This window comes from Emys orbicularis, chromosome 3, assembly GCF_028017835.1.
Source record: "Emys orbicularis isolate rEmyOrb1 chromosome 3, rEmyOrb1.hap1, whole genome shotgun sequence".
Taxonomy (NCBI): domain Eukaryota; kingdom Metazoa; phylum Chordata; order Testudines; family Emydidae; genus Emys; species Emys orbicularis.
The window spans coordinates 138,991,890-139,018,953 of record NC_088685.1 but is presented as its reverse complement, the minus strand read 5'-3'; the positions used below and the strand labels follow the sequence as shown (position 1 = coordinate 139,018,953).

Below are 27,064 nucleotides of genomic sequence, written 5' to 3'. Positions count from 1 at the left end.
ATTCACTTCAACACTCTCTCTTTGTAGTTAATAAAAACGTGTTTTGCTATTTTATTTAATGCAGTGTGTTTAAATTGAAGTGTCTGCAGAACTATTCGAAATAACAAGTTGGCATATTTTTATTTTAAGAAATAACAGACATAACACACAGTATTTGTATTGTCCAGGAGAGGGCTCGGCAGTACAAGACATATGTTTCTGGAGGAAAAGCAAAGACTGGGATTGAGATGGGGTTACCCTGCAATATAGTCAAGGCTGGGAAGAACCAGAGTGAAACCCAAGTGTGGCTGGCAGGCTGCAATTATGCACAGGCACTCAGGGTGTGCCTTGCATGCTGGAAAGCTGTTTGTGAGCAGCCCAGGTGGGAACTCCTTCAGCAAGGCATCATAAGGCAACCAAGGTTACAGGGCAGGGGTGACACAGCTACTCATCAGTCTGGATTGTACCCTGGGTATGTCACAATGACCATGTACTGTGACATTTTCAGAAAAAAATAGCATTCAGGAGGTGGTTTTTATGGAAATGACATCACAAGGTAATTGGTCAGAGAATGTATTTTTAGAGTTTATGAGTACTGACAGGTATTTCCAGTCAATCCTATCACTACATATAGGATGACAGACTCAGAAGAGACTCATTTTTTGGGCCTTGATTCAATACCATATTACTTCAGTTTCACTGGCAGCTACTAATAATTATAAGTGGCAAAGGGGGGCTAATCCTGCCCAACACTTTTTGTAGCAAAACTTCCCCCTTTTCTCCAGCAGCACAATGAAGAAAGTAGCAGAGCTGAGGTGGGACAAGGGGAGGATTCACCCCAGCAATATTCAGCCTTTTCAGTGCAACAATACACAGTGCAATCAGGGGAGGGGGGAGGCAGCTAGGGCTGTTAGAAGTCTAGAGTCCCACAAGAGCTCCTCTTTCCATTGAAAGTACCGTTGCCCCTCAGGTAAGGGGCAATCACTTTTAGGATCATGCAGAGGGTCAGTTTCTGTTGTTGGTGAAAAACTCATGTCCCAGAGTTAGGTCTGGGGTAATTTTCACTTTCATGAATGTTTTTATCTACACTGTGTCTTGTTACTGTTAAAATCAGATAGACCCAATCACATACAGGCAACCCTGAAAACCCCAGTTCAGTCACCCTGAGCTATCACCAAGAACAGTTGCCTTGGTCACTGTCCACATCTCTCGAACCATCCCCCTGCTACACTACTGTCCCACACCCTTCTTGAAACACTACCACTCTCCACTGAGGAGCCAGAAAAGCATCAGCAGATTCATCACACTACCCTTTGCTGACCTATTATTGTTCAGAAGATTTATTATAGGTAGTGCAGGAAACACTACCTCTCTTAAGGTTGCCAAACACTTTCCTTTATCAGACCCAGTGTTTGGTTGCTTATAACTTCACCAAACTAGAACAGTTCAGCATCTCAGAGAATGAGGTAGACTTTAAAAATATCTTACCACTGTTTCTTTGAGAAGCTACATCTTCATTCTTGGGAGCAGGGACTTGAAATTTGGCAGCAGCGTCACAGAGGTATCAGGGACATGTGTTTTGCCATCCATACGAAAATTCAACCAAATTTGACCAAATTGTAAGCATTTGCTAAGTAGAAACTTATTATAGGATGCTAGATAAATCATGTGGATTTTGTCCGCACTGCGCATGCTCCATCCTCTCACAGCTACTATGTGTGGACTGGTTAACATGTGCCATCCCCACTATCAAAGTGTGTGTCTCCAAACCCCACTAGTGGCAGGTCCACACAGAGGATAACAAACTGTTATCCTACAAGTTACTCTGTTCACTCAAGTTGTAGAGGACTGTGCTGTGATTCTGAACATCCCAACCCTGCTGAGGATCCATGCTGGGGGGACAATATGGTTCCCTAGGATGAAATGGTTATGTTTTTAATGTAGGTTTTTTGCACACGCAACCTTAATTCTGGCATTTAATCAACTTCTGGGTGCTTGATTCTGCAACCTTAATGTTCTTGTAACACAGTTTGTCTAGATGTAATTATAGCGCAGTACTCAGACTGACCCATGCTCACAGGCTTCCTGTTCAATTCCTTTTAGGGCTAAAGAACTTTAGATGCAAAGAGTATAGAATATAAGTGCACTTCCAGCTCAGAGCTCCTCCTCACCTCGAACAGCACCAGGGACCCAAACAGGGGAAAGCTGCGGGTGAGGGAGTAAGGAACTTGCCAGTCTGGGATTTCAAAGAGGCAGCAGGTAGGTACCTGTGACTGAAGAGGAAAGGCAAAGCAAAGGAGTCTCTGGCCTGGCAAGGTAGGATTGAAAAAGGAAGCAGGAGTCTGGGGGGAGGGGTAAAAGGGAGGGGGCAGTGCAGAGAATGGCTGCTTGCTCATTTTCAAGAGGAGCAGGGGACCAGTGGTTGGAATGGCAGAAGAGAAATCATGGAGGGGATAGGGGGCAGAATTTATGTATTGAGGGAGAGGGAAGAGATCTCAATTGTTTAGTTAGCTGATTTTATTTGGGAGGTGGTGGGTGAAGGTCAGTGTAACTAATGGTCAGCCACAGCCACATCCACACCACTTATTTTGGGCACCAGACACCACTGCTCCAGTTTTTTTTTTTGCAAGGGTAACTCCATTTAAATCAATTGGAACATCTGGGATTACACCAGCTGTAAGTGGAATAATACAGTGGTGAATCAAGCCAGTTAAGTGTAAAGGAGTCATGAAGTTCAGAGGCAAAAAGAAGCAAAATATAAATATAAGTGACACCCTTAGGTTTGAATAAAAACTGAAATACTACAGCCCTCGCCACAAACCAGTATTGCTGTTAAAAGTACCCATCTATATCTAAAGTTGAAATTCAATCACCTACTAACCTAATGCTAACAATGTATAGTTTCTGATGATTCGAAATTATATTCATTTGTCAATAAACCTCTTAGAGATCCTTTCACTCATTTCATCATGTAAAATTAGAAATTGAAATCTTTGTGTTAGTCTTCTCTCTCTTTTAAAGGAAGGAAACCTAACCCGGATAAATTGTTCTAACCAAATACTACCTAGTGCCAAAGCTCCAGTTCCCGAGCAAATAATGAGAGAAGCTAGCCAAAGCCAAACTACAAGCTCATCTAATTGAAGTTAATATTCTAGACCCAGCACACTCTGGATTCAGGCCAGGTCATGGAACTAAGACTGCTTTAACAGCACTGATGGATGATCTTCTGCTATCAATGGAGACAGAGGAGACATCCATTCTCATCCTTCAGGACCTCTCTGCAGAGTTTGACACTGTCAACCATCAGATAACACTTTCTTGGCTGAGAAGGGGGGGGGGTAGGAATCCAGGGTAATAAATGACTTCAGTCCTTCATGAAGGGACACATCCAGTGAGTAGTTATGGGACACTACACCTCCATCACTAGATCCCCTCTCTTGTAGAGTCCCACAAGGATCAATATTCTCTCTGGTCCTTTTTAACATCTACATGAAGCCACTAGGTGAACTCATCAGTTGACATGGACTCAAGTGTCCTCAAAATGGAGATGACATACAGATCCCCTTATTTTTCACCACATATGACCACTCCACCACCATCACGATGGCCCAGTGCTTGAACTAGCTCAGATCATGGAGGAAGAATAGCTGGTTGAAATAGAACCTGAGGAAGACAGAGGTAATGCTAGTGGACAGACAAAAGCACTTTGAATAGCATGCAGCCACTGCACAGTCTCCATTAGATGAAGGCCCACATCCACAACTGGACAATTTAATCTGTAGTTTAGCAGTACTCTTGGATTCCTCACTGATGCCAAACTCTCACATAACAGCATCCACAAGTAACACTTTCTACCTTCTTTAGTTGACCAGAAGAGACTGTCCCATCATGGCAGGCAGTAACGTGGCCTCAGTTATTCACACTTTCAGCACTGCTCAGTTGGATTACAGTAATGTGACATATTTGGGAATGAAACCTTTTGTGTTTAGGAAACTAACTAGTACAGAACACTACAGCGCATTTCCTCAGCAACACTGACTACCAAGAGCCTATCAAACCCGTCTTCCACACTCTACACTGCCTTCTCTAGAATTTCAAATCAGGTTCAAGGTCTTGGTCCTATCTTCAGGGAGCTACATGGCTTTGGCCCAGGATATCTAAGGGCTGGTCCACACTACCCGCCTAATTCGGTGGGTAGAGATCGATCTTCTGGGATCGATTTATCGCGTCTCATCTGGACGCGATAGATCGATCCCAGAAGCGCTCCCCCGTCGACTGCGGAACTCCTGCTCGCCGAGAGGAGGAAGCGCTGTCGACGGGGGAGCCTGCCTGCGCCGCGTGGACCGGAAGTAAGTACTTTGAGTTCGATATAGGAAACGTCGACTTCAGCTACGCTATTCTCGTAGCTGAAGTTGCGTTTCCTATATCGATCCCCCGCCCCAGTGTGGACCAGCCCTAAGACTACCTAAAGATCTGGGATGAAGACTGTGGTTGACAGCTACACTCCTCTGGCACAATGAAACCCTCTATAATAAAGGTAAAGCTCATCTGTGTGTGGGATAAAACTGTCTAAGGGGGCCAGTCTGAGACTGGTTAATTCCCCCAGGAGTTAAGGACCATCACAAACCTAATTGCCTTCCATTCCTTTGACTTTTCCTGCTTTCACATAAACACGCAGCAACATGTACATTTAAAAAACAATCAAAACAACAACAAAAAACCCCTATCAAAACAAGAAACTCCACTGTACGCTTCTCCCCTTCAGGAGAGGAAGGCAGAACACATAACATATGACAAATGTTAGTCACATCACTTAATGTGCTACTGGAAGGCATTCAGATACTACAGTGACAAATGTCTATTAAGAACCTACATAGAATAGATTGGATAGAATGGAATGGTTTACACTCAAACACTTTACCTGTTGAACTGTAGAATTTCCTCCATTTAAGATGGCAATCCCAAGCTTTAAGGTGGCGGCAACCATGGGACCCATCTCACCTTGAAAATATTAAACTATTATTTTAAGTTCATATTTAAAAAACAAACAAACCAACCTATTATACTAACTTACCCTGCCTTAGGATGTGCACAGCATGGAGTCATTTACATGGCAGTTTACAGGAGAGGATCATTTAAATAATCTCTCTTGTAAAACAGACATACATATTTTCCTTCACCATATCTACTGTGTGATTTAGGGCAGGTCTACACTACTGCTTGAGATATAACTTACATCGCTCAGGGGTGTGAAAAAGCCACCTCCCTGAGCGACGCAAGTTACAACAACCTAGGTACCGGTGCAGACAGCACTATGTCACGAGAGATGCTCTCCCGCTGACATAGCTACCACCTCTTACTGAGGTGGAGTAATTATACCAATGGGAGAGCTCTCTCCCGTCAGCATAAAGCATCTTCATCAGACATGCGATAGCAGCGCAGCTGCATAGATGTAGCGCATCTGGTGTAGACTAGCCCTCATACTTTCTAAGAATACATAGATAAAGACTGTATAAAAAAAAGGAAAGAAAAGATGAAAGACATGAAGAATTGTCATCAAAGAATATAAATTACTCTTCAGTCATGACAGCCTTGAGCAGCTGGTTCTGAGGTTGGATGCACAATTTAAAACTGACTTGTCAGTTTAACAATGTGTTCTTACTGTATGTCCACACAGACAAAACTTTGACAGTTCCTCAAGGACTAACTGTGAAGTGAAGAAGTTAAATATAGTAGCAAGAGGAAATTGGTTAGTTCTGCTTATGAAGGAGAGAGTTGTTTAAGTAATAGTGCAGTAGACACAGTACAGAAAGGTAGGAAAAATGATTGGTGCAAGATGGGGCCTAATCGTAGGTGTAGTTTGACTTCTATTTTGGTGAGGCAGCTCCAGTCAGCCAAAGGGCCACGCATGGGAGGGCAAATTCCACATCTGCCTGAGACTTGCAGTTTGGGGGAGGGGGGGCAACACCCCTCTACTCCCTCCCAAACTGCACCCATAGGCCTGATGAACAGAAGCCTAAAAAGTTATACTTCTTAGCAATATAAGGTGAAAGGATATGGACGAGGCAGGGGATGAACAGATTATAAATGGGCACGGGTGAACTTGTTCAGAAAAACAATCAGAGCCTGTGCTAAGTGCACAGACACGCAACTCCTGGTAATTCTGGAGCCTCACTTTGTCATTACACATTCCCAGTGCACAGCTATGACCGCCCCGCCATCTTTCACTCATCTCTACATCATCTGGGCTCCAGCCAGGGCCAGGAATGCAAAAATACCACAAGAAAATTTCTTGTGATTGTTTTTTAGCAAACTTTTGCAGGATCAACTCCTAATCATCACCTAAATTTGAGGTACACCCCTACCCCGATATAACGCGACCCGATATAACACGAATTTGGATATAACGCGGTAAAGCAGTGCTCCGGGGGGACGGGGCTACGCGCTCCAGCGGATCAAAGCAAGTTCGATATAACGCGGTTTCACCTATAACGCGGTAAGATTTTTTGGCTCCCGAGGACAGCGTTCTATTGGGGTAGAGGTGTATTTATTTGAAAATGAACCTAATTTAAGGTGTAGCCACCAATAATTACAAGGAGCAAGATCTAGAGCCAACAAATCTTCAAAAAATAATCCCAAAGAAGATTTTATATGTACATAAGCAGTAGGTCTTTTACCTTTGCTGGCACTGATTGTTTGAAGCACCATCTCTGCAGCACCCCGATCATGCAGTCTTGCTTGCTGGTACAGAAGCTTCTGTTTTTCCATTTCTTTTTCCTGAACAGAAATTCCAATCATTTAAGTTGAGGACTTCAATGACCATCAGCTCGCCAAAGATTTTTTGTTATCTCTTAGTATATGGGCTCTATTGCAACATCATAGACCTATTCAACGCACATAGAATGCTACTGAACAAATATTTAACATGTTCAATATTTCCCTTTGTGTTTTTCTTTTTATCCTTTTAGTCCTTTGTTTATTGGGAAGGAGTTCTCTCAATTGTAAATCATTTGGTTAGTTCAAAGCCCATATTCACAGTATGTATGTACTGCATGTATCAAACTTGCACTTCTGTGCTATGTTTTTGTGCAACAGTTTATACTCTCTTAATAATCTTCTACAGCGTGACCATAACTTGATACTGCTCAGTACACGGCTCTTGAGGTGCAAGTTGTCCCTGAATGACAGAATAGCTTCATCGGGAGTTTCATTCATCTGGGAAAATTTGTTTAAAAAATAATAATAGGCAGCGTTGTACATTTCAAGTAAGATGCTGACTTATAATATAAGATAGGTTTCCCCAACCCACAACATATCCCAAAAGGATATTAGACAGAATACATTGTGCCTTTATATTTTGCATTCTCTAGTGGCAACAAACGGTACTGCATGGTGCTGCTTGAGCAGTGGCTGAAGTTTGTTCTTCATTATTTAAACTACTGAAAACATAAAGAGAAAACATAGAGGCACAGCTAATTCCAGGTGGGTATGAGCTTTCACAAGCTTAACTGAAGTTTGCTGGAGAATTGAAAATGACTAAGCAGTGTAAGTTGCAAAATGGAAGTTGCATAGAGCCCTATGACTGCGAGTCCATCAGATGGCGTGGTAGAAAAGCGTAGTCAATGGGGCATGACCTAAGAGCAGGAACAGCTGCAGCAGAAGTAGCCAGAGTGACAGCTTTGCTGCCATAAACTTTCCATCCAAAGTACAGAAAATAAACACTGGAAGATGGAAGAGGTTTAAAAAATGAAGGCTTGCTAGATACAGACTATGAAAACTAAAAACTAAAAAGAGGTACAAAATAGAAATGGGTTCAAATGAATGAAAAAAGAAACCTTTAAATCAAAAGCAAACCAACACAGACATTTATGCTGTTACCAGAGAGTTCTCGCTGAGGCTGGCAAATTTGTTTCGTAAATCTTTGATAATATCGTGCTGCGGAAACAAAATTCATCACGTTTTTTTTTTCATACTACAGTTAGAGCTCCTGTGGTTAAACCTTCCCCTTAAATTATGTGATAAGTCGAAATGGAGGCATAGAAAAGAAAAAGAAATATGGCAGCTTTGCTTTATGTGGAGCCATGCTAACGTCTGAAAGGTTTGCCTTCATGTTTAAACCTCTTCCGGTGAATTAAAAAACAGAACAAAACCATACACGTACACACAAACAAATAATCATTACACAAAACCAAAGAATCATTACAACACAGTTTCAATAATGCTGCAACAAAATATTTTCATCTGCTTCAGAGGTCATGGAAACTCAATGAACATTTGATTTTTCCTTTACATTTTCCTTTCTTTATTTTTAGACCCAACAATCTTTTCTCTCTCTTCCATTGCAAGAGTCACTTATTTACTTGTGTCTTCAGGCCCAGGGTTATTATAAAAGGACCCTTTGTTGATGAGGAAAGCACAGTAACATGGAGCTTTCCCTCCAGCATCTACAGACCAAAAGAATGGGTAGGCCTGATGCCTGCAGTTACACAACAAAAGAGAGGCAGGAAGAAGCCTGGTCAAAAGGGTTTAAAACCAGGTTGGAGAGAAAGGAACTTCAGGGATTTTGTACCTCCCTCTGGGAAACACAGCCATTTAGATAGTTGCCAATGGCAGAGTGGTCCAGCAAAAACAAGATATGAAGATGATCAGTCCTTGGATAAGAGCTTCCAAAACTCATATTTCCCCTCTCAGCCAGGCTAAATTTTCTGGTGCACCTTTCTCTAGACAATGAAGGAGCATATGTGTACATGGGCTCAGGAGAGAAGGCAACCTGCCAGGAGGACAAAAAGTATGCTAGACCATTAGGTGTCCTGTTTAGGTATTATCACTTCTCTGTGGTGTCCACATTCCTAGTTACAGTTGCTACAACCGAGCCAGCTATAAGGCTGGCAGTTGTGTTTAATTGTGTTCAGTCAGGCTGATCTGAAGGAAGCTTGATAAGGTATTAGCTTAATGAGTTAATTTGATCTCATTCATTACACCATCACAACCACACACAAAAAATCACGCTAAAAGAAAAGTCTGGTATAATAAAAAAAAAAAAATCAACATTTCACAGAAAGGATATTTTTAAAACTCTGACTCTAAAAAAAAAAATCAGTTTGTTGTGTGATCTTAATTTATATCATAGAAATGAATCGTGAACACTGAGAAGTGTACATATGTGGATTTTCACCCTGAAGGCTTTCCCCAGCAAGGCTGTGCATGAGCTAGGAGGCTCCTTCGTCACTATCTTCATCAGAAGTAGAGTCTGTTCAAAACAGACATTTTTTCTGTTTCAGTCTCATATTTTAATAGATAAAAAGCAAACATATGGCAAAGGCAGATACTAAATCTGTCCTGTATTTGTATCACAACTAAAAATTAATTTACTTATAGTCACGCTACAGTGACGTCTGATATATTGTACTTTTACCTATCTTAGAATATGTAATAATTACAGTACAACAAAATATTACAGGTTTGTAATTGCTGGCAAATGTTGACATTTTTAATGTTAACAACCAGCTTTCCAGTACAGGAAGACAATTTGTATTGTCTAAATTTTACATGCCTATAAATATTGTCTGTTGGTAAGTGTATAAGTGTATGCCCAAGATTTATGATGTTACTTGCTCATTTCTTTGGATTGTGTGCTTGGCTTGTTTCTTTCTTGTACTGTGGACTATAGCCATTCAGAAGACTAAGATAATCCAAATGTTCTATTGCTTAGTGCAAGCAGTTTTCTTCGGTCTACACTTAGGGCACATCTTCACTACCCGCCGGATCGGCGGGTAGCAATCGATCTATTGGGGATCGACTTATCGCGTCTAGTGAAGACGCGATAAAATCGATCCCTGATCGCTCTGCCGTCGACTCCGGAAATCCACCGCGGCAAGAGGCAGCAGCGGTCGACTTGCCGCCGTCCTCGCAGCCAGGTAAGTTGACCTAAAATACGCAACTTCAGCTACGCTATTCACGTAGCTGAAGTTGCGTATCTTAGGTCGACCCCCCGCTGTAGTGTAGACCTAGCCTTACACTTCAAAATATCAAGAGGAGTTTGCTCTTTTGTGAAGTAGCTAGTGATTTTGGATTCCTAATTAAGGAATTATATTTTTATTCACTGAGCTGGATGCTAGAAGAAAGAAGTCTTGTTTAAAGGCCATTCACATATTTCAAAATTAGGATGTGGCACTGCAATTAATCTGTAAGAAGAATGGCTATTTGCAAATGCTTTGGGACAGGCTGGTTTTAGAGTATGAGTTCTAGGTCCTTACTAAAGAGGTTGACCAGAATTATTACTAAGAATGTTACTTTCATTTGACTTTCCCTCTTAGTAGTGGCATTGGTCATTGCAGGATACGTGCCTCAGAAATCTGTGTAATCAGCAGACAATCAGCAGACCCAAGGTAAGAGGTCTGGATTCTATTTTCATTTCATTTTGTTCTCACTCTCTTCCAAGGACCACAGATGTGACTGAAATTCCTAATTCATGGTTTATTAACTTTCCCATTTTCAGTAGTCATCTTTCAAGCCACTGGCACTGCATACTGACAAATGGTCTTGAAAAATCCCATAATTTCTCTGGTTACTTACCTATTATCTGAGAGGAAAGACTGTGATAGATGTTATGTTGTTTACAGCAGCTTGTGGATTTCTAAGGGCTTTACAACTTTATTTTCTTCAGGAGGCATAAGACAGTCATTTTAAATGATAGTGTAGCTGACTGAGCCCAACAGGAAGATATACTTACGCTTCTCTCTCTGAATAAAGCATAATTTATTCTTTAGTAGTTCTATGACTGCTTAAGCCTAATTCTTTGTAGTTGTTATCAAGGGACAGAAAAGCAAATTTGATCTGATGCAGTTTTTTTGTAAATAAATCTACAAAGCCTCATAGATCTTTCAATCAAAGATCTGGGGTCATAACTGGGATTAATTTGGACCAATCTTTCATATTTGGCGAACAAGGGTGTGGTAAAATTTTAACTTAAAATATTCAAGCAGGAAGGTACTGTAGGGAGCCAGGTGATATTACACATGAGCAGGAACTGACAAGAGTGGAGCTCTGGAATATTATATACTAACACAGCATGGCTCTGTCTCTTTCTAGTAACTACCTCGCATAGGAAGGTTGGAGTCTACTACTACTGCCTTTGAGCTAATGGAGCTGGCCCGTTAGCTCAAGCAGTTGACACTTGCGCTATTAGATCCAGAGGCTTAGCTTCAAGTCCCAGAGATAGCCAACTAGGAATTTTGTTATAGTAGCAGGAGCTAAGTACCAATAATTCTATAATACTTTATAAAAAGTTATGAACACATTCTGAAAGTCTGAAATAACTGAAACACATAAATGGAAGATTAAAATAGAATAACCTGAGAGAAGACAAAAAGGAAAAGAAACAGTTACTTCCATCTCATTCTGCAATGATCACATCTCCTTTAATTTATCCTCATGTTATCTGCTTTCCAAGATCTCCTCTGCCATACAGCACTAAAGGTCTCCCCCATCTTGTATGGTGGAGACAAGCCAATGCAGAGAATAAATCCTACTGCAGTGCTTACACAAGCAAAATGTTCATTTATTTCAGGGGTTGCTATGCGGGGGGGGGGGGGAGGTGAGGGGGGTGTCTTAAAAAAATCTTTATGTTAAACCTTTAAATTTGCTTCATTCTACATTATGTTCTCTGGAGTAAGTCTGTTTTTAATTCTAAATTACACATGTTGAAATATACACAGGGAAAGTAAATGGACTATAACACAGTGACTACTCAAAGCTTAAAATGTAGGCTTCAGAAGTGTGTGGGTGTGTGTATGCATGCATGTGTGAGATAAAATAAACTTTTCCCATTCTGCTTGACAAAAATAATTTAAGTATTGCAATCTCTTGCTGCTGGAAGTCTGGTCCCACCAGATTTAGCTCTTCTTCTTGTTAAAAGTACATTATTGAGATAATACTCAGCTGAGTTGAAACATCTTTTCTACATTGGAGTCTTGCTAGCATTATACAGAATAACATAACACAAGGAATTTTTCAAAGCACAGATGACAAAGAATGAGAATGAGGGAGGTAAAAGCAAATTCAGAGACTATCTAATTAGCACCTACAGGCAGGTACATGTATCATTAAAGTACAGTAGATTCATCTTGAAAGCGAACTTCATAGTAAAAATATTTTCCGCAATTATAAAAAATGATGTCCTCCTCTACTTGCAGAGCTCTCTTTTTTATACTTTGTTTAAATTCTTCCCATCTTTCCTCCCCAGAAAGAGAAATTATTGGCAACCGCTCCAAGATGTTGAAATCTTGATAGAACTGCGGGGTGGGGGGAATGTCACTAAACATGTAAGTTTCAGAATATTGGTACATGCACTATTTGTGAGTCGGTGACTGCCTCAAACTTTGAAGACGTTCCTTTGGGATTTTTAGTTTGATCTGGTGCACTGTATACAGTATAAATGTGGTAGGGTATTGGGTACTGTACACATATGATTTGTGAACAATTCAATTATCATGACTGAGTGTATGTATATGGCAAAGAATGACAGAGTTATATGTGTAAAGTGGAGAGAACTCTTCAAGGTTACAAAGACCATTCTTATAAGCTTCTTGGAGCACAACCATGTCTTCCTTTGTATTTTTTGCCACACATGCTGACACTCAACAAATATTAATGATAAAACCAAAACGTGGCTAGTCAAGGTATTTATGCTAAAATGGCTACTTTTACCAGGTGTGCTGAGAATGCCTATGTGCTTGCTTTCCTGGGTCCTAATCTGTGGTAGTTGCCAGGAGATGAGAAGGGAGAAAATGAAAAAGAATATTGGGTCATAGGATAGGAAGAAAATTGGGTTGGACTTTCTACTCCTGAATTTTTAAATTTTGCACCTAAAATAGCAGCAGAAAGATAATACTTCTTTTTATATAGTAGAGAAAGGAAAGAGACTACAGTGCCAATTATTGTGTGCTAAAAAGTTATATGTTTTTAAGATGTGTGTTGACACGCATCAACCAGCAGTACTTTGTGTGTTACTAGTGTCATTGGCTCTGTCGATCCTATCCCACAAAAGATGCATTGATAGAAAAAATGTTATATTATATTATATAGTTAGATTTTGAGAAACAGTATGTGATCATGCATTTATAGGTTGTATAGGAATGCACCTGACGGCAGAATTAGGGTTGCATAATCAATCAAATCATTAGCATTTCTGGATTTTGAACAATTAAACTGAAAACATTTTATTGCCTAATGTTACATCTATATTTAGAATATATATATAGTGTGTGTGTGTGTGTGTGTTTGTATAGATACTTGTAATTTAACAAAGAAGACATAATATTAAACAAAATACTATTCTGTGTTCAGTGAGCATTAAAGCAGAGCTAAAAATCTACAGGAACAAGGAAATTCAGAGTTAAGACTGCCACTGCACACTTAATTCAGTCCCATTTTGCTGTAATGTCTCCATGTAGACTTGCCTCAACATCTTTATTGCTTTCATTTTGACATTAGCATTGTCATGCCATTGCAACCTCATCCCCATAGACTTAAATTGTTATTGTTTTGTTTCAGGTTTCCTGCCTCCATATACTTGTTTGCAATGTTGTAGCAGTGTTATATTTGCAGTGTTGGTCTAATAAGATCACTCAAAACACTCATTCCTATTCAAATAGATAGGAACAGACATGATTACAAGCATGCTCTAAAAAGAAAAGCACTTGCTAGCAAGCTTGCAAAGCTATGTCTTCTCTGTTCCAGTATTTTTTTCCTAAAATACTGAAAAGATAAATTCCCTTAAATAACTTATAAAATTATACATTATTTCAATTAATCTCTTTGTTTACACCGTGGGGGAGGGGGGATAGAGTGACATCTTTGAAATAGTTGCAAATTATGTTTTTTGCTGCTGTATTATTAAAACAGTCCATTAAAAGATTTTTACAATCCAAGTTGAGAACCTATTTAGCAGATCTGGCTCTGCGGTAATTTGAAATGGTTAATATCTTAATCTCTCCTTCCAAACTGGGGAAACGGAAAACACTCAGAAAGTTGGGATATGCTCGGTAAGATAATTACGTAACTATTCTGTTAAAAATAATCAGGGGACAAATAAGGAATTTACCAAACTCATCACTTGATTATCGTGGCATGTTTGTTTGCATCATCATGGAGGGGCAATTTTTTCCTCTTTTCTTTGACCACTGAGGGCCTAGCCAGAACCAGTTTGGTTCCTTTGTTCTGCAGCAGGGGGAGTGCATAGGATTCGAGAGCCCATATAGAAGGTTTGAACCACCAATGCCCCGTGCAGCCCAGCTTCACAGGGGATCACTCCATGTCCCCTCACTCAGTGGCATGAGGTAGTCAGGACTGGTGAATTTTGCATATTCACTATCTGTTGCTCCCCATGCAGCAGACAAACAGCAACAATAGGCCTCAATATCAGCTTTGGAGTCACTCCACTAATGTTGTCTAGCCTATGACAAAGAGATCTCTTCCCCTACTACTCCTTCCCCCACCATTATTCAAGCATGTTGCTAGGGTTTGGGGATTGGGCTATGACAGAGTAAAACTATTGGTCTTTTTTGTCAGCTTGATCTTGCATTTGTTATACAGGCAAAATATCCATTGGCTTCAGGAGTTTTTTCTAAGTGCCAGTATGCAATATGGAGTCCTTCATTTAGAACAACTTAAGGATTAAACTGTGCATAAAGCTATGCAACAAACGTATCCATTTTTCACTTCAAAATTTTTTCATGCAGACTCAGAATGCTAAATTCTGCATTATCCCTTTGACTGTAATAGGAGATGTGAACATTTAGTAGCAGATTTTTGGCTCTAGATTTATATAGGATTTGTAGGGTGACATTTCACCATTTCTGTCAGTGAACACAACTTTGCTCAGAAATTCAAATCTCTTGCAACAAATTACAAATTTGCCACACTATTTTTTCTTCAAGGAAAATTGGTTGTTTTCACAGATCCATTTAACTGTAGAATTTGGTAGAGAGAGGTCCATCAGGAAAAACCCTTGAAACAGCTACACACAGAGGGGAATCTTGAGCTGGAATTTGTGTTATGTTGATATTAGTTTCTCTGTTGATAAAGTCAAGTCCCCAGGATTGGGTGAGTTTGACTCTATCAAGTGTGTGCAGACTTTATTTGGAACAGGGCTGTATCTAGAATGTGTGTAAAACTGATGAATAAATCACTGAACCAGAAAGAGAGATTTTAGAAAAATAAAATTGAATAGATAATAAAAGTGACAACTGGGGATGTCTAAGTACCTTTAATTTCTATATACAAAGCCTCTGGCAAGAAATCAAATTCAATGTGTGGATCATTTTAATGGGACGAACCTTAGTTACATAAAATAAATTTGAGAGAGAACATCTTTTTAAACATGCCATACACAAGTCTCAGGATAATGTCTCCTTCAACTATCATGATAATCAACAAGGGAAACAAATTTTCCTCCAGATATGCATACTGGGCTCACATTGAAGTAGATGGAAGTTCATCATGCAACATGGGAAGGCAGAATTTGGCTATTAGTTTTACAGCTTTTAACGAGGCAAGTTTTCTGCATCTTGCTCTGTTGGCCAAAAATCACCAGCATTCTATTAACTAATTGTCAGAAACAATTTGAATTATTTTTGTCTTCATTTTGCTCTTTAAAAAATAAATTAAAAACTCTTCAAAGGAGCCAAGCAACTGTTGTTTTGTAATGCAGGTCTAATAGGCTACTCAAAAATCTTCAACTTACCAACTAAGGACCAAATGTTGACAAAAGTGTCCTCTGAAATTGTGCCTGCAACAATGCAAGAAAACAGTATTTGCACATGCAAACAGGGTAACTGAGCAGTTAACCATCCTGTTTGAGTGTGCAAATGCACATTTTGTTCATAACATATGTATCTAACTTTCTGCAGGTTCAGTTTTAGAGATTATTTTTGGAAATTTGGTAGTAACTATTAAATATGTATAAATGACACTTTTTTTCATTTTTTCATTTTTATTTATATTTTTAAATAGGAAGGCAGTTCCATGTTAGGTTTGGAAAACACAACTATTGTGCCTCTAATCCTGAGCTGTTCCGGAGACTAATATGTATCATAGAATCATAGAAGATTAGGGTTGGAAGAGACCTCAGGAGGTCATCTAGTCCAACCACCTGCTCAAAGCAGGACCAACCCCAACTAAATCAAGTCATTAAGTCAGCACAGCCCCTGTGTTCGGAGAATTCTCTGATAGCTTTATCCATGCCCTTTAAGGAACCTTTACTCCTCTGGAGCAGGGGAACAGAATGTGTCCTCATATCCTCCAAGGATGACTTTTGCCTAAGCTTTCCCACTGAGGTCTGGAAGTGATGGAGGCGCAATTTCAGACTTGGATTCATGTCCCTCACGACCGGTGAAAGCCAATAACAAACAATGATTTAAATTTTTAACATATCTCTAAGAAATGGTTCTCGCTAGATGTCCGTGATTCTCGGGTTTCCCCTCATTGCTCTGACAGAACCCGAGTTTCTTGACTTTCAGGACACAAGGTACAGCCACTCTATTTACATAAGCTATTCCAAAGGACCACAATATTGATGATCTCTAAAGAGCAGGATCCTAAGCTGAGAGTCTCACTGAATTATTAGATGTTATTAAACAATATAAGTTTCAGTATATGTGCCCAGCAACTGGGTGATGTGCACATTGCGAAATCTAATAGCTGAGTGGTGCCATCTTTTACTCTTCTTCCCTTTTCTCCTCTTCCCAGATTCAACTGATTTATTTTATGAAGTGGAACTGTGTTTTTGATCCTCCATTTGCACCCTGACCCCATCCATATTAATAGCACTAACATATAACATGCTTGGTGAAGACCAGTTTGTATTCAATCCAGTGAGGCACTTTGATTGGAAGCACTTTTTTATCAAATAGAAGAATCAAGGACTCCACAGAGTTATTTCTATATCTTTATAACTGGGTAGTTAGTGATCTTAGAGACAAACAGCAAGGAGGAAAAATAATCTTACTAATGAAAAATAAATACCAGGGGAGCAAATGCATGAGGTCTGTACCCCAATATTGCACTAGGGTGCAGACAGGCACATACTAAGGCCTGAACATCATTACTGTGGGTTTATATTCTGACTTGTGTGCTGCTCACACAGAGGCCCCAATATGGATTATTCGTGCCAAAAAGCAAGAGTAAACTGCACAGGACATGGGCTGACCATGTCCCTTTACTTAAAGCCTTGTCTAAGAATGACTATTCTGAGGTTCTGATTGTGAAGAAATTGCAGAAAGTTGATCATCATACACATTAGACTGTCACTATTTTTTAGACCCACAGAACATGGAATAAGTGAACGGCATTCAACATTGGGATTCTAAACAGACAATTGTATTCCTGAAGCCTTAACATTTTCTCCTGTCCTGCAGGAAAGGAGTGTGGGTTTTTTAGAGCTTATTGTTTCCTTGCTTGTGTGGGTTTGGGTCATGCATGTTGTATGTGTATCAACTGCACCTGCTGCCACACAATGTTTTTTGTGTATTAGTTTCCTAGGCTTTTTTAATGCTTCATTTATTGGTGATTAGATAAAGGCCTTGCAGACTTGTGGGAGGAAGAAATGCAGCTCATCATGGAGTATATTTTATCTGTCAGCACCTATGAATAAACCTTCATGTATCAGCAGCTGCACAAAAACCTCCCTCTTTTGTAAGATAAAATCTGACAGAAAAACATAACTCCTGATGGAGCAAGTTGTATGTGCTCTTAGTCCCATCATGTGGCTGGAGTCTTGTGCCTGTTGCCAGGAGCCCAACCATCAGGCATGTGCATTCCTAGTCCCAATCAACCATCAGGTTTGTATGCACCGTGCATAAACTTGCAGTTATCAGGAGAACAGCAATTAAAAATGGCCCTAAATCCAACAATCAAACTACCTCTTGCACTAGATCTATTCTGGGCACACCAATCTAGCAAGTTTTTTGTAGACAGACAATTTTTTTTTTTTAAAATAGATATCAGTCAACAATGGAAAGTAAGACTGCCAAGCAAAAACTTCAGCTGGATCTGAAATTCAAAGGCTTCTGACGAGAAACCACACAAAGCTTATGTAGGAAATTCAATGGGCATAAAAACTAACTCTGTGAAGTTGCACACCACCTGGCTACATGCTTTTTGAGAGAAACAGAAATAAATGCCCCATTTTAAGCCCATTTTAGATTGCAACCCTAACTATAGAGTTTCTACCTGGTGCCCCATAATGAAGACTGAAGATAATAACAACCAACCATTTTCATTGAACATGTTACAAATATTTTAGATTAAATGACCAACGGTCACTTAATCTACAATTCTATATTTAGATCTTTAAATTAGTGGAAGACTTTGGAAAGAGTGTCAATCTACTCCAAATAATTTAAATTGCAGAAAAGGTAACACACTTGATATTAGGCTGTGAAGAACACTGGAACTACGACTTTGTTGGATGGATCAGCAGCATGTTCCTGGATTAATATGGTGCCACACAAAGTTGGCTTGTTAAAAGAAAGCAAAAGTACGACTGTATTCCCTTCCGATCTGAAGAAGAACAGTTTCAACTATAGAAATGAAAGAGTGATAACTGGCATTTCTTGGAATAAGTCCAGCAATCATTTTTTTAAAAGTACCGTTGGCAAGAATATTAAGAGAATATGAAAAAATAAGTCAAAGGTTATTCCATTTTCACTAGAAGGGAAAAATGTTTTTGTATTTAATGGGGTCAAAAAGTTTCATATTATTAATCCTTGGAGTTTTAAGACGAATACATTTTTGTTCAGATGAAGGGTACTGTGAAGATAAATTATGCAAAAGCTGAAAATAGTTAGAAATATTTTAAAGACCCTTTATATGAACTTATCCAAGATGTTGGGTCTAAAAGCTAAAAGTCACAAAATTAGACCCAGACAAATACACACATTTTTTTTTTACCTTGCTGCGTTGCGATCCTGTGACCTTAAGAAAGGGTGAGGACAAGAAGTGAAATAGCAATAAGAAAAAATATCCAGAAATATTTTGCAGATAAGAGATTGATCAAACATATATGTAGATCTCCTGTCTCTCATTTCTGTGCTTTAGTCACAAGACCCTGTGCCCTCTCATATAGTGATCACTATTACAAAGTCAACATTAATCTACAGTAAATGTAGAGTAGTGTCTGAGTTACTGCAGTTATTTCCTATTCTAAACATCGGAAATAACGTGCTAACTGTGGATAAATATTGACCTTTTCTTAACAGTCATTGCTCTATAAACAGAGATGCAAATAATTGATTAATTACTGCTACTGTATATACAATATCATTGCAATAAACACTATTCTTTCAATATTTCTTACCCATCCAAACTCAGTCACCATTGGAAATCTTGTCAGCTTGTTCTCATCAGATTTTCAGAATCATTTGTGGTTCAGGATAGCAATTGAACTGTTATATGTTTGTCCAAACTGACTCTTTTAAGGTTCACTCATCAATTTTATATATAAGTGTGTGTGCATGTATATATATATATAATTATGTAACACTATCTTTTCTCTCTGTTTTACTACTATGAATCTGATTATTCATATTTGTCAATCCAGCTTCTGACATGCAGTTCATTTACATAATAAGTTGCAGGAAGCCATGAAGCAAGAAACATAAATGTCAGTTAGAAGCTATGGAATAATGTATAATATGAAACAAGAAACAAAAAAGAGGACTTCAAACTTACTTCAAAACTCTTCACTTCTTCTTCACCATCATCATCCTCTTCATCATGACAACTCTGAGACCATGTAAAAACAAAACATTCACAAATAAAGTTTGCTTTAAAAAAAAAAACATGGCCCCAGCTCGATATACACCAAAACTCTTTCAATCTCCCTTACATTCTCTTATTAAAAGGTAAATGCAAAAGATGGGGAAAAAGTTACCTTTGCCATAATGTCAGCATATGCCATATACAAGTAATCTTCCTCCAGTTTGCTAGGGAATAGAAGGGGAGAAACACTGTAACCATTAATGTAATACAGCATCTCCATAAACAATTGAAACCCTCAAATATTCAGAAGAGGACCAGAAAATTGAACATTTTAAATAATTCTAGTTTCCAACAGCACACCTTTTAAATAGGATGTCCTGAATTTTGTTTTTAACCTCCTTTAATTTTTTTATAAGGGTATTTCTGTTCCCCTATTAATTCTAAGGGTCTTTTCAGGAAGGGAAGAAACTAATAAACTAATACAGGCTGAACAGTGAAATTGACTACACACATAGAGCTGAACAAACTGAAAATAGATTTTTTTTCTAATTTCTTTCAGTTGTAGGATTGTTAGGAGTTATCTGAAAATGCTGGATTAGAAGTAACACAATTTTCAAGCTGTGGGTGTCCCTTTCAATGTGGAATACGGACATTACTGAGGACACCACGGGACAGATTTTCAACAGCAACCATAAACGTGGCATTGACATTTGTAGGCAGAACTGTTTGCTGCAGAAAATTCCATGTACCTGCTTCTCATTTATGGTAAGGCCCCTCTATGCCACTCTGCCAATGTAATTAAGAATCAGGCCCTACATGTGCAGGTACATGCAAATCCGTTAGTGCTTGCTTAGCTACACTATTTGCATATGTGACATATTGCATGGCAAACCGCTGCAATTTAAAAAATGGAAGCAGCTAGACAATTTGCAGAAATTTTACAGCCCCTCCCACCAACCTTACCATTTTTCAGTTAAGGCTGTTCGACTGAAAAGCAGAATAAGCTGATGCAGCGGATCAACTCTTTTAATGCCTTCATCCTCCTCTGGTGGCTCCTCTCCAGGTTTCTGTGGGGAAAGAAAATTGGAATAGAAAAAAATATATGCATTCTACGTTATTTGTTGTGAAATCTGTCAGACTGTGAAACTTGTATTAGATATACTATAGTAATACATATCATTTGGGCTCTTTGAATTTCCTAGATAACGAGGATTTAGAAGTCCAGCTCCACGGAGTACCTTTGGGAACAGGTAGGCTAGAATCCTGAACACACTCAAACCATGAAAATTTACCCTGCATCATCCCATTCCTCATAATAGCTACTCCCCCTCTTCCCTGGATACCACCCCAAACCCTACCACTACTGTCTTCAGGATTAAGTTGGGGGGGTAGCCTGAACACAGTATGGGCTACCACCTTAAGGCTGACAAGGCACTAACTATCTGCTCCTACCTTACTGTAACAGCCTGCCTCAGCAGAGTGAAGAATTCTTCCCTGCTCCTACTACTTTATGGTGCCTATTGTGACCTGCCAACCATGCTGCTTCTTGCTCCCTAAAGAGCCTGATGCATTGTGCGGTGGGGGAGGGGCTGTAACCCAAACTTGCAGCCCTCCTCATCACTTTAAGATGGGGGATTTCATGTCTACCAATAACAGTGTTAAAGTTGGCATGGGTGGATCCTTTGGACAGTCCGCATTTTTACTGTTAATGTAGAATTTTTTTTCTTCTCACTTTAAAGCTCTACATTGGCCCAAGTTTTTCCATACTTAGAAAAGAGCATCTTTGCTTGGTTGGGTAATTTTTAATTTTAGGTTTACAATCCTCTAGTTAGGGCTGACTTCTCTTTTTACAATGATTAATAAAGTGGCAATTGACAGAGCACCCCCTAAAGGTTTGGATTTGAAAGTATCTTCAAAGCATTATTTTTAACCTGGTCTTATGAGCCTCCATGAATTAGTAGAAAGCCAACTTTCATATGACAGCATAGTACTTCAGATAGTTTCAGTCTGCAAACCAGGGGTCCCCAAAACTGTACTATGTTGACCATCAATGTTCCAGAGAACACGTGGTGGTGGTTCCAGGAGAACTGCCTAAGCACGTGGTGCTGGCTCCTCCTCATTTCCACCTGCCCAAATACATTAAAATACAGATAAAAATATGCCCAATGCATAGCTGAGATTAATATTCCATGTCAACAATTGTTGTCACAGGCATGTTATTTGATCACAATAGGAGGGGGTTGGCCACATGACAATTGCAAGGAGATTAGGTATTCAAAAGTCCTGTTAATAAGTGGCACACATTATGAAAAAGTTTGGGAGTCCCTGCTTTAAACATCAGGAAAGAAACCCTCAGGGAAAATACACTGGAACCCTATTGTACTCTGAGATATACATGTGCAACTCCCAATGAAGTCAAAGAGAGGTGAGTAGCCATTGGGGCAGAACACAGCAAATTCTATTTTAAACAACTTTGATTATATATGAGCACTTTCACATTTCCTTCCTTTGGTCTTTATTATTGAGGGTATCTGCTGATAATTAATCTACTCCTGAGATTAATAAGAATTTATGTACCGTAATTCTTTTTTGAACCCCATTATACTTTTGGCTTTTACAACATCCCCTGGCAATGAGTTCCATAGGCTGACTGTACGCTGTGTGAAGAAGTACTTCTTTTTGCTTGTTTTAAACCTGCTGCTTATTAATTTCATTGGGTTACCCTGGTTCTTGTGTTATGTGAAGTAGTAAATAACACTTCCTTATTCACTTTCTCCACATCATTCATGATTTTATAGATCTCTATCATATCCACCCTTAGTTGTGTCTCTTTTCAAGCTGAAAAGTCCCAATCTGTTTACTCTCTCCTCATATGGAAGCAGTTTCATATCCTCAAACATTTTTATTGCCCTTCTCTATACCTTTTTCAATTCTAATATCTTTTTTGAGATGGGGCAACCAGAACTGCACACATATTCAAGGTGTAGGATTTATATAATGGCATTATGATATCATATGATTTTGATATTTTCTGTCTTATTATCTCTTTCCTAATGGTTTCAAATCCTTATTCCTTAGATGAATGTATAATCCTCTCTTTCTGACTGTGAAGCATGAATTCAGGTGGGGAATAAGGAACAGTAACCATTCTTATTTTTAAAACAAACGTATCCAGTTTTAAAATGTTTTTAGTCACAAAGTGTAAGGAAGAGAGACACAGAACACACAGGATACATAAGGAATTTAAATGTAATTAGAAAGTATTTCAAAGTTACTCACAAGGAGTCAGTTGTTCACTTTTAACTTTTCAAAGAAAATAGGGACTTTCCCATACTTACAAATTAATGCAGAAATTCACCTATGAAGAATTTCAGCAAGAGGCTTAAGGATCACTTGAGATCGCTTAAGACCTCAAAATAGGTGCTGGTCGTACACACAAAAGTGAATTTCACTCAGAGAGCGATTTCCCTCACATAATAATATAGTGAGTCACTAGTAGCTATATTTTCTATAACTTTATTGAAAAGATAAGCATGCAGGATAAGTCTTCACTTCACTGAATTGCTTTTAAAAAGAGAGTACATTTTGTAAATTCCCACAGATAATTCTGTTTTTCTAAAAGGAAAAGTGATGTAAGATCTAAACTCCTTTGTGAATTTCTTCCTGAAGACCTTACTCAGGCAAAACACCAAATGACTTTCCATTGTAAGGACTAAGGGTTAAATCACCCTGTCAGGAAAAGGCAGCTAAGCCTGAAAAAGGACACCATATTAAATCCACAAACAACAATTCTCAATTTTCACTCCAAGAATCTCAAAGTACTTAAGCACATCCACTGCTTATTTGTCATCCTCATTATTCCTGTTTTACAGATGAGGAAACTGAAATATTAAAAGATCCTGGGTCAAATGATCTGATCTGCTCCAGTCTCTTTGCAAAGGAGCTAGAAAGCCAGCTTTGAGGGCTAGCTGTGGATTCCATACTCATATGGCACCGAGATGGCTTCTAGGCTATCCACTTCTAGCCCTTCTGGTATAGAGGTTGTAGCTAGAGTGCTGCTGCAATTCCTACTATCCCTAGCTAGTGTACCAGGTCCTTTGGGCAATAGCTAGCAGGTGTAGTTTAGAGCAGATCTAATACTGCTCTGAATTGTGTGAGTGATTGGATCAGTATTGAACTGGGCCAATTATCAGAGAGCTACAAATGGCTCATTCACCCCTCCCTCTCCATTCAGCTGTACCGAATACTTACTGGATGAAGCTGTGGGTTTGGCTCCTGTCAGATATGGCAGTGCCTGTCTCATAAAGCCTTTAAATTAGCCCATTTTCAGTGAAATAAGTCACCATTGTTATTATCCAGGACCAGGAGTGTGCACAAACATTTAGGAATACAAGTCAGTGCTTACAACAGATAATTATGTCTGAATAATGCAAATTATAATTGCAGTCATATTTGATCATCATAGCGGGCCCTCCATGGGCTCTTTATTCTCTTTAATTAAATGACAACTTTCTATAACCCATGATTTCATCATCCAAAACACTTGCCTAACGTTATAAAAACTGATCAAGCTAAAGAGTGGAAGTTGTGTTAATTTTTTAATCCACGATATTGGATTTCAAAGGTCTACTTCAAATTAAATGTAGGAATCAATTTGCCAATGACTGTGTTAAATGGAATTCATTGCGTTATTATACTCTAGCATGGCAATGAGAACAAATGGGTTTTCTGGTGTTTCTGGAATGCAGGGGTTCTTAATTTTCAATTTATTAATTAATAAAATTTTGATTTACATTTATTTAAATGTAAAATTCACTACCTGAACAAACTTAACAAAAGTGGGCAAAACAAATGCTCTGGGAATTATTTTGGGGGAGTTCTATGGCCAGTGCTATAGAGGAGGTCAGACTAGATGATCACAGTGGTCCCTTCTGGCCTTGGAATGTATGAATCTATAAAAAAATTAATTGGGAACATTTTTAATTATAGTGTTTCTAAACATTGAAGTGCCACACAATAGAAGTTGAGTTACACTAACATTAATTGATTCAGTATCATTCCTGTTAAATAACTGCACTCAGTAATAGTTTCTCAACATAGTTTACTGCCAGAAGTTATATTATATCAAGTGTATCCATATGAACTCAGGTGCATATATAATCTCTGTCTTTTTATTAAATATAGGAACAGTGTTTTTTGTAACAGAACATTAAAAAAAGGAAGGCATGGTAAGCCATCTGATTTAATTTCAGATAAACCCCCATTATTGTAGAGCACCATAGTCAAAATGTTAAAAAATAGATTAAAAATCTCAATTTATTTTTGTGATACTTTTCAATAAAAGTAAACTTTTCCATGCTACAGCGTGACCCTGGTGAGAGACTTCAGGCTGAAACCAACATTGTCCTTCTCTTTGTGAAGGGAGTGGCACCCTGAAATGTATTGATGCTGGTATCATCACCTCATACATTAAAATGTGACAATGTTGAAACATTCCCAAGAGGAGAAAATGCAGCTGTGGCAGAAACCCACCAAATTGCCTTTTCAATGTACCAGACTTGGTAGGGCTTTCCTTTTGGGTTTAGCATGTCAGACTGAAATAATCACACTTTGAATAGCAAAATGTTGGCCCATAGGTGGAATTTTGAGAAGCCAGGGAATAAGGGGCAGGAAAAGGTGAATTCCATTTCTATTATTGGAGGAAAGGACAAATAAAATAGAAATAATGATTTCCTTTCATGAGAAATTTTCCAGATTACTTTGGTTTTTATAGCAAGTGTCTGACACCCTTGGCTGTCCTTCTGCATGTGAACAGGGTGCTTGACCCTGCAAGGAGCTTCTAAGATTGGGAGACTGTATTGTAATCTATGGTGCTAACTTCAACAGTTCCTTCCTCCTCCTACACCAGCCATCAGAACAGAGCTGGCATGGAGGGAATGCATGCTGCCCTCTATTAAAGGGCACTGCAGCAGCCAATCTGCTTTGTGTTCCCCAAAAGGCATACTGGTGTGAGACTTCTAGCCATCTGCTGGTACAGAGTTTATTTTGATCTTCCCAGAACATACATACACATCATGCTGAGATGAGGAGGAAAGGTGACTAGATAGTGAAGAGAGGGCCCTTCATGTTATTGTAAGTTAGTTACTGTACCACGTTTGCATGCACACCCACACCCTGCTGCCACAAAATTGTCACTTCTTGCAATTTTGGGGAATGCCTCTGGGGTCACAAAGTAGTTCTGACAGCCAGGGTCAGTGTAAAGACTTTCTATTATATTTTGGTTAATTTATCTATGAACATTTTGTGTTTCCTTTTTCAAAGCCCTTACAGTTATTTTTTATTTTCCCCTTCTTTTCTCGAGGCCACTGAGCCCTGCTTTTTTAAATTTTTGAAGATACATGGGGGTGGATATCATAGAAATAAACTCATACATGAAATAAATATCACGAGGGTGTGTCTATTTCTGGTCTCTCTCTCGGTCAATGTATGAATGGTGCAGCAGGAGGCCCCCACTCCGGCCAAGACTATGAGCTTTTGTGTGCCCTCCAAGATGCAAGGTTAGTTGCACATAAGTGGATTCTAGTTTTAAAGATTTTGCAGGAACAGTGGATGTCAGCGCATAGCATGTTCAGGAGTTCAGAAGTTGAGCAGTCTGAAATTAGGCTGTGTGTATTGCTATAAACAACTATAATAATTTATCCATTGTTTACTTCCAAAGATCAGGAACAATTCTTTAAGTGTTCTTGTTAGAGGTTTCTATTTGTAAACATTTTAAAGAGGCACTAGCTGCTATTAAATGCATTACCCTCTTAGTGTGTGTGAATTTATTAAGTTATATCTGCAATAAAAAGATTTTTTTTTAATGAACTCTTCTGTGCTCTCATCTGTCTAGGGGATATAACTAACAGCATGAGGCCAAAATAGACAGTGGAGTCACATAACACTATACACACAAGGGAGAAAAAGCCCAACATCATGCATAGGTGGAGGAAGCAAGGATCAGTTATGCATGGAGAAGGGTCTAATTATGCTCTAATCACTGACATCTTCTACTCTTTAGTTTATGTCATTTTCCAACTTCTCATAACCCCACTAGATCCTACCATTTAAAAAATAGGGAAAGAGAAATGCCGGACATTAAAGTGTTAAATTTGTTATACTTGAGCACATGACGTTATATAAGTGTTTAGACTCTGAATAGACTGGCTGTCTAATCCTCACAAAATCATAGTTGATCATGTAATAAATTAAGGCTTTTTGTTGGGTTAATATCTTAATATATGCTTCTATTCATTTCTCTTTATAACAATGTTTCTACAATATT

At 38.9% G+C, this 27,064-nt stretch overlaps 1 protein-coding gene across 1 annotated transcript in view; it reads right to left on the bottom strand.

The window, feature by feature from the left end:
• RYR2 (ryanodine receptor 2) overlaps positions 1–27,064 on the bottom strand; it is a 527,178-nt gene that overhangs the window by 88,993 nt on the left and 411,121 nt on the right. Inside the window, exons 79-84 of the mRNA XM_065401458.1 lie at positions 20,704–20,807; positions 19,913–19,964; positions 19,711–19,764; positions 18,931–18,954; positions 6,657–6,756; positions 4,901–4,980 (exon numbers count right to left, since the gene is read on the bottom strand). Coding sequence (XP_065257530.1) covers positions 4,901–4,980; positions 6,657–6,756; positions 18,931–18,954; positions 19,711–19,764; positions 19,913–19,964; positions 20,704–20,807 — 414 coding nt within the window. The remainder of the gene's footprint in view (positions 1–4,900; positions 4,981–6,656; positions 6,757–18,930; positions 18,955–19,710; positions 19,765–19,912; positions 19,965–20,703; positions 20,808–27,064) is intronic.